The sequence below is a fragment of the Sinocyclocheilus rhinocerous genome, unplaced genomic scaffold, assembly GCF_001515625.1.
Source record: "Sinocyclocheilus rhinocerous isolate Xijiao unplaced genomic scaffold, SAMN03320098_v1.1 scaffold960, whole genome shotgun sequence".
NCBI lineage: Eukaryota > Metazoa > Chordata > Actinopteri > Cypriniformes > Cyprinidae > Sinocyclocheilus > Sinocyclocheilus rhinocerous.
The window spans coordinates 24,500-33,447 of NW_015653482.1; the positions used below are offsets into that span (position 1 = coordinate 24,500).

General features: G+C 37.7%; 1 protein-coding gene across 1 annotated transcript; it reads left to right on the plus strand.

The window, feature by feature from the left end:
- Positions 1-2,963: 2,963 nt before the first annotated feature.
- Positions 2,964-4,075, plus strand: LOC107716247 (NAD(P)(+)--arginine ADP-ribosyltransferase 2-like). Its single transcript, XM_016522630.1, has 2 exons — positions 2,964-3,043; positions 3,119-4,075. The coding sequence occupies exons 1-2, from the start codon at positions 2,993-2,995 to the stop codon at positions 4,073-4,075; spliced, it is 1,008 nt and encodes a 335-aa protein (XP_016378116.1). The 5' UTR covers positions 2,964-2,992.
- The last annotated feature ends 4,873 nt before the right edge of the window (positions 4,076-8,948 follow it).

Consider the following 8,948-nt stretch of genomic DNA (forward strand, 5'->3'; position numbering starts at 1 on the left):
ATTGAAGACCAAGCTCAAATATCTTCACAATCCTCTATGATGCCTTTAAGTTAATCATTATGTGTATTTTGGTGTGATTGAATGGCAGTTTCTCTCTGCAGATGATGAGGTTGCAGGATGTGACAGCATGTGAAATGCACAATTGTTTAAGTTATAAGTTTAGTTATACAGTTTGTCTCCTTTCATTTGTTTATGTGAAAATTGTTTATGAAGGCCAAAAGTAGTATGTGAGTACTTCACAATGTTAAAAGAAAGAAGTAATATAAAGTCATGGGATAGTGTTTATGCATAAACCCTAGTAATAAAAAAGTACCATAAATTCAATATCTTTGTTACTTAGTTAAGAAGATGAGAGTAGTATCCTTAAATGAATAGAGCTGGTCACACTTACATGTTCTCTTAAACTAAAAAGAGAAAAGACATAGAAAAACCAATTAGCATTTGAAAGTTATAATTTATAGACATTTTAAGAAAGAAATGATTTACCTGTTGAGAGTGTGTTGACAGTCTGTGTATTTGGATGGCTGAGCTCCAGAAAATCAGTAATGAGGCATCTTAGAGTGTAGCCTCAGTTAGGGTTTTTCATGAAAACAACAACAACAACAATAACCACAACAGCAGCATGTTGTGTGAAATAAGTATGTTTTTATTGACATGCAAAATCATCAGTGCTCTTAACAACAGTTATTAGCTGAGTACATTAATGAATGACAATTGACATTGAACATGAATAAATACATAAAGAAGTAAAACAAAATAAGAACAAAAATAGATGTGATGAAGACCAAGTTTCAGTGAAACAATCACAATCCTCTATGATGCCTTTAAGTCCATAATTTTGGTGTAATTAAGTGGCGATTTTTCTCTGCAGTTGAGGTGGTAGTAGGGTATGATACATCTGTGGAGAAGAGGAGAGAAGTTTTCACAGCTTAACAGAGCTGCACGCACTTATATGTGACCAAAAACTAATAAAAAATAAGAACATGTTTGTTTGGAAACCAGTTACAATTTTAAAGTTAAATTAGTATTTAAATTTAGGAATGAAATAATTTACCCGTTGATAGTGTGTTGACAGTCTGTGTAGTTGGATCACTGAACTCCAGAAAATCAGTACTGAGGTGCTTTGACAGTTGCAGATTTGAAATACAAAAGGGCGGGAATAAAGAACCCTAAACTCTAACACAGGGGTGTCCAAACTTGGTCCTGGAGGGCCAGTGTCCTGAAGAGTTTAGCTCCAACCCCAATCAAACACACCTGAACCGGCTAATCAAGCTCTTGCTAGGCATACTATAAACTTAAAGGCAGGCGTGTTGAGGCAAGTTGGAGCTAAACTCTGCAGGACACCGGCCCTCCAGGACCGAGTCTGGGCAGCCCTGCTCTAACACAAAGAACCATTTCAGCATAAAAGGGTTCTTCAGAATGCTATGGTTCTAAATAAAACCAATACTGCATGTAAAGAATCTTTAACGAATCATCTTTTTTTAGAGTGTAGGGTTACATGCGTAACCTGGAGACGTTTCATATCATGATGAAAATAATATCCGAATATTTAAATATATCCATGATTATGGAATAATAGATGGTTAAAGAGGTCTTGACAGTGGAATGAATATATTTAATCATTTTAAATTTGTTTGAAGTTACATGAAAGTTAGATTTTTTTTTTTTAATCTTTCATAGGTATTTTTAAATACTACTGTTGTCATCTGGCTCTTTTCTGATCTTTTCCATCATTACCCTCAAGCACCTGAAGAACCTCACAAAAAGACAAACATTTTCTCAGGTAATTTTGGAGGTAAAGTAAAAGATGGATGCATGTCAACTGGTAAAAAAGATAAATATGATGTTAGAAAAGTTCTGTACACAGAGGTTCATCTTGGCTCATTTGCATCCTCTTTTGATCATAGAGAAACAAAGGATTTTGAATAAAACTTGTTTTGAAATCTGCACTTGGGAAGGTGTTGATCTGACAAAATATTCTGAGTATCCTCATTCTGATACTGAGAAGTTATTTTCTGATACTGAAAATACATTTTTTAAAGGGAGTATCAAGGTTTTACAGAAAGTAAAATGAAGGACTGAAATGTGAAACCTAAAGGGAACCAAATGCTTGTTTGTTTAAGAATATGCACAAGTGCAGTTTCACATCCAGATGCAAAGCTTCTCCAAAAACCTAAATATATCTGGTAAAAAAAAAAAAAATTGGTAAATGAAGACCTGAGAGTGAAATGACAAAAGAAAAACAGCAGTCTCATGAACATTTCAAATAACCGTACAATGTTGTCCAATGTAAGTGGATATTTCACTTTGAAAGTGCTGTAAAATGTGAAAGGAGCAAAGTAATATTTTGTGGAAATGTTGCCACATGTTTCCTCATGAAAGGCAGTGTTATGAAGTCTCTCCTCCACTGACATCCATTCAAATATAATTTGATGATGCTAAATTCCCATGCCTTTCGAGTAAGTATATTGACAGCAAATGTCTCTCATTGATAGCAGTGGTGGCATCATTGCAAAAAAAGATACACACAGAAGTCTTGGACAGGCAGCATTTATTGGACATTGAGTGATTAAGAACGGATTGAAAAAATGGTCTTTTGTCTCCTGTGCCTCTGTTAATTTTTCTAATGTTGGAGGCTCAGAACATACACACACTCATTATTAGCAATGTTAAAAAAACAAGGGCAAACTTCCTCATCTCTCAGAGTGCTGTTGCTGTTTGGCTGTGAGTGAGTGACTGACTTTTCTGATCTTCTCCTCTCGTTGAAGCCGACAGAAAGACAAGAGTATTCTCAGGTAAGTTTTGGGTCCATCAGTGAACATGACAAGTTTAAGTGACACAACATTTTTCATTCCTCTTAAGTGTTTTTGTGTTGTGTTTTATCTTAGCTGTCATTACTCTATTGTAAATTAAACTTGTGTTTCTGGTTGTCTTTCAGCAGCTGTTCTTCTCTAGATCTACTAGATCATCTGAGGGATTCGACTGAATCAAGATGCTGCTGATCATTGAAGCTCTTCTTCTCATTTTAGCTGCTCTAGGACAGGTAAGCTTGTGTTCTAGTATGAATATTACAGACATGAATGCTGATGATTGCTCATTATGATTCCTGTTGCTGCAGGATCACAGAGCTGCTGCTGCAAGAAAGATATATCCATTGGATATTGCACCGAATTCAGTTGATGATCAATATGATGGCTGTACAGTGAAAATGGCACATCTGGTGAAGAAAAAATATCTAGAGAAGGAAATCAATAACTCAACTGATTTTAGAAATGCTTGGCAAGAAGGTGAAGTGAATGCCACAGTACCAGAAGATAACTTGACAAGGAATCATTCAATCGCCATTTACGTGTACACCAACCTTAATTCTAACATATACCGCAATTTTAATACGGCTGTTCGTAACGGCAAGCAAAACTACACAAACCAGGCATTTAAATGGTATTCACTTCACTTTTTGTTAACCGATGCGATAAAGATATTGACTGAAACACAGAAGAAATGCAAGTCAACGTATCGTGGTACAACAGTTAATTTCTTTCAAAATGTTACAGGCAAAAAGGTTCGTTTCGGCTCATTTACATCATCGTCTCTTGAACGTAAAGTAGCACAAGATTTTGGAAATACATCTTGTTTTGAAATCAAAACTTGTGAAGGTGCTGATGTGATCAAATACTCTAAGTATCCTGAACAGAAAGAGGTGCTGATTCCTCCATATGAGAAGTTTAAAGTCACTGCTGTCAAGACGAGAAAATATCATAAAAATCTCTGGTGTGATACTGTGTACATGTTGGAAAGCTCTGGGAAAAGAAGTGACCTGAACTGTGCAGTGGCTTTCAAGAAACCAACAAAGTTCCTTAAAAATACATCAACATTTAACACTTCTGCGTTTTGCAGATGCTTTTATCGAAAGCTAATGGCCAGTCAAGGCCATATAAACAGTCGGTTTATAGGCCGACCATGTGGTTGTCTAGGACAGAATCAGATGCTCGTACACCGACTCAATCTCACTGATGGAGAAACTCACACCGGCCGTCAAAGTGGTCAGAAACGACGCTGCTGCTGTAGAGTTTGAGCTACAGTAATACTTCAAAATGTATGTTGAGTATTTTAACTTTACTTCCTTGCATGATTTCCATAATACATAATTGAAAGATTTAAGGATCTTTCTATCTACTCGTTCACCATATAGTTATTTACTTATTGCTTTTTATTTTCTATTATTTTTCTGTTACTGTAATGTTGTGTCCAGTATTGTCTCCACAAGTAAGTTAGAGATACGAAATGTCTTCAGTTTAAGCTTTTAACATCAGAGGATATTGTTGTGAAGTAGTTATTTTCCATTGCCTTTGCTTTGTTATTTGTTGAATTTGTGCTGGTCAGATGAAGATTCTTCAATAAACTGCTAATAAAAAGCTTATTTTTGCTATTTAACTTGTTTTTGGATATCAGACTAAATGCAGTGTTAAATGGCTTTTATGTTTCTCTGATTAATTTCTTCAGTTATACATAACCGTTTTGTGTCACATGACTGAAATATAAAGCATGCTAAGGTTGACATTGCTGGAAGATAGTTCTACAATATTGCATAACATTGTGTTTGGGGGGAAAAAATGAGCCTCTGCAGTGGCCCTTGAACTTGAATTGAACTGAGAATTGCTAAATTACTGATTGAACTTCCTGTATTGTGGTAAATTTGAAAGGGAGACAGTTCTTCAATTCTGAATTGTGCTCTGGATATAACTGAATGTGCAGGTGGAGAGTTTGTATCTGCCCTCAAACTGAGCAAATCTCCACTCTTCACCCCAGTGGTGACCTACAGAAATAAAGTGGCTTTTGCTTGACAGTTATGTACAGTCATATCCACCAGCAGAGCCAATATAAAATGCCCAAAATTAAACTTTTACATTGAACCCCTTTTACATGCCAATTGTTACAATACTAAAATCTCCAGTGATGATACTCATCACTAAGAGCAGTTCTGAGGCTTGAGGAGCAAAATGTTAGATTTCTAATGACTCCAAGATTATGTCTGTAGTCAAAGGGGTTCAAGAACAGAAACTTCTGCCTTTAAGCATTTATATACTGGCATTTCTTCAAAACAAAAAAAGGTGATGCACAAAAATTCAGCAGACATATAGGACTTCAGAGACAGTGAAGTAAAATAAATAATATTTTTAAGAAAAGTATCAAAGTTTAAATTCAGTGAAATACAGAAGCGTTGAGATATAAAGCTGGATATCAGCCTAAAGGGAACGACTTGTTTATTTAAAAATAGATTATGCATGAGTGCAGTTTCACATCCAGCAAGCATATCTGACTGGATATGGCATGGATGTAGAGGTCCTGGGAGAGGAATGAAAAATAAAACAGTGTCCTGAAAATTTGTAATAACTGAATGAAATGGCAAACTTTTGTGAATGCGCATGAGGATTCCTTCATAAGGGACCATTTAGTCAAAAATAAAACATGTGATACATCTTACCATTGTGATACCTGTTTGAGAGGTTTCAAGAGCAACTGCTTGTGTGGCTTACAACAATTATACCTTGTATCTTTCCATACGTTTTGCAGGAAATCCATCTGACATGACCCAGTAAATGATGCTGTCTGAAACATCATATCAGCTATTGTTGGTAACACTTTATTTTGATAGTCCATCTGTTGAGACTCTACTAGTTATCAGTACTCATTTAGTAGCATGTCAACAGTGAATCAGTTGACATTCAACAACATTGTTTCAACAGACAAGTAACATACGTTCAACTAACTGCCAGTAGATCTTAAGGTGCATTTCAAATTCGAATCTATAGATTTGACAAAAAAGTTGCCAGTTGACTGTCTACATGTTTTTCGCATCAGATTATTAACCAATAGTCAGCTAACTTTCTGTAGATTGTGTTACCATCCTCTAAGTTGTCTACCAACTATTCAAAATCAATGTCAATTGAAAGTCTACAGTCATGTCAACTTATAATCAAGACCATATTACATCATCCTTACTCAAGGGTCTCAAACGTATCAAATTAATAATTATTTAAGACCTCGTTTTTATCAAAATCACTACTTTAATATCTGTTGATAGTCAACTAAACATTAGTTGCTTACATGTTGCTTGTCAACTAATCGAAAGAGGCACAGAAACGTAAGGACATCGGTGAAACAGTCTGTGTGGCATCAGTGGCTCAACCGTAATTTTATGAAGCTATGAGAATAGTTTTTGTTCACAAAGAAAACAAAAATAACAACTTTATTCAACAATTCTTCTCCTCCACGTCACCCTAGCACCATGGAGAGTACCATTTTACCGATGTCCTTACATGATGGGGGAAGTCGTGGCCTAATGGTTAGAGAGTCGGACTCATAACCCAAAGGTTGCGGTTCGAGTCTCGTACCAGCAGGGATTGTAGGTGGGGGGAGGGAATGTACAGCGCTCTCTTCCACCTTCAATACCACGACTGAGGTACCCTGAGCAAGGCACCGAACCCCCAACTGCTCCCCGGGCGCCGCAGCAAAAATGGCTGCCCACTCTCTCTCTCTCTCTCTCTCTCTCAAACACACACACGCGCGCGCGCACACACACACACACGATGCCTAAAACTCCGCATTTGAACAGTCAATAGCAAATACTTAAACTAAACAAAACAGTAGCTGATTCAGAAGCGCCAGATTGTCATAGCAAAGTCAGAATTACCTCCTCTCCTAGGTTCACGAAACGGTCGTCCATAAAATGCATTGCTGTTCTGTTGTAAGTAATCTTAAAGATTCCTAAATGCATCTACTTTCGGAAGGCCAAATAAAGTGCTTTTGCCTAGAAACCCACAGCGTCTCCCTGACATGGCTGCCTCAACACTAACTGCGAAGCCTACCATACCCCGTTCTCCTTTTCCACCTGACCTCTTCACCTTTTTGTTTTCCTTCTTTCTTTTTTTGCTTCTCTTCTTGCCATTCTTCTTTTTACTCTTTTCCTCATCCGAAGAGTCAGAGGTAGAGCTGGAGCTGGAGTCTGAGCTGGAGTCATCAGAGCTTGAATCAGTGCTAGTATCAGTGCTGGAGTCCAACATCATGGCCTGTGAAATTATTTTCACACATAATTAGGTACAAAATAATATGGAAAGGCTGGCAATAATATTTTTTAAAGGGGTCCTATTATGCTTTGTCACTTTTTTAATTTTAGTCAGTGTGTAGTGTGTATGTTTGGGCATAAAAAAGATCATTGTTTCTCGGAAGGCGGACCTTCATCAAAGCCGAAACTAATCGAGCAGTTTGTGCCAGGAAGGGGAGAAAGGTATTTTAATAATGTAAATTATGTGAAAAATAATGCGTTTTTCGAACCACCAAGCATGAGAGCATGTTCTAGTACACCCCCAAAACAAAATCAAGACTTTGTAAAAGAGCATAATAGGACCCCTTTAAATGAAAAGGTCAGACTCAGTATATCAGTGAACATATATACCGTTTAAGTGATTATTTGATATGAATTTGCTATTCAACAGAAAATACCATAAATTTAAAAGTGTATTATGTCAGATGTGGTGAACACAGGTTTATTGTGTACATATTCCTACTGGAGTAATAGATTTAGTATTTGTGTAATACTTTTGTGTTTCTGGTTGTCTTTCATCATCTGCTCTTTACTAGATCTACTAGATCATCTGAGGGATTCGACTGAATCAAGATGCTGCTGATCATTGAAGCTCTTCTTCTCATTTTAGCTGCTCTAGGACAGGTAAGCTTGTGTTCTAGTATGAATATTACAGACATGAATACTGATGACTGATCATTATGATTGCTTTCTGAATAATGTGTCATGTTTTACTAAATTTATCATTTCGTTTATTTTGTTTGTAAGTGTTTACCTGCTAACCAGTTCATTTGTAGATTCTGCACATTTGTTGTGGTTGTAGTACAGCTAGAACACGCATGTTTCATTTATTTGTCTACAAAATAAATTATGATCAATACCAACAAAGTTAATATTTTCCACAGTTAGTCAAGAAGTACGTTTGTTCCAATTGTACCCATGTCAGTCGAAACACTCATCTTTAATGCTCTAAAGTAGCCTAAAAAGTATTACCATTAATCCATAGCAACTTATGTTCCCCTTCAGGAACTCGAGCTGCGTCGAATCGCTAAGGGAACGCCTCCAGCGCGACCACTTCTGAATCACATGTGTAATCAGTCCAATGGATGAGCGAGACGTCACGGGCGGGGTGACGTAGCGACCAGGAAGCATAAAAGCACATGCGGTGAAACCGGCGTCAGCTTTCTGTCATTCAGCAAGCGCTCTGTGTGTGTGTCAGTCTGATATCTGTTTGTGAGTCTTATTTAGTGTTGTTTGTATCACAAGACAAAACCAAACACCTAAGGCGAGGGCAGGCAGTGTTCAGGCTGTGTGTTCCTCTCTGCCAGTGTTACTTTACGGGTGGGGATACACACAGTTTGTTTGTTGTCTGCTTGGGAACCAAGCACGCAGGGTGCACGCTCCCTCGAGAGCTGACGGCCCGCATTGGTAGCGTTTGTTACTGCCTTCAGTTATCAGTTACAAAATAGGGGGAAAAAATTAAGCAAACATATTATGCCTGATGTTATAATAAGCAGCATTAATGGGGTGCGGAGCTCGCTCAGTCGGCTCTTGGCATGATCTGGCGGACGGGTAGGAGATGGCTCTCCTATCTCCACCCGTGTTCCCTAGATCTAGAGCTCGTTCTCGAAGCTTGGAAGCCCGTGCTGAGGTTTCTTCCCCCTCTGAGTGAGAGCTCGCTGCTGCGGCCATCTTTCTTTGAGGAGATCGATGTTGTTTGTGTGACTGAGCGGCTCGCGCGCTGCCGAGGCAACGCGTGTATTACATCATTTCGGTTTTTGATGTGAATCTTACTACACCAGACCGTATTTACTCATCTGGTTGTTTGACTGCATTTAATTCTGAGGAATAAAATGAAGTATTT

Coding starts and splice junctions, on each gene's coding strand:
- LOC107716247 (XM_016522630.1), top strand. CDS start 2,993: ATGCTGCTGATCATTGAAGCTCTTCTTCTCATTTTAGCTGCTCTAGGA. Junction 3,044..3,118: donor TTTTAGCTGCTCTAGGACAG/GTAAGCTTGTGT, acceptor CTGTTGCTGCAG/GATCACAGAGCTGCTGCTGC.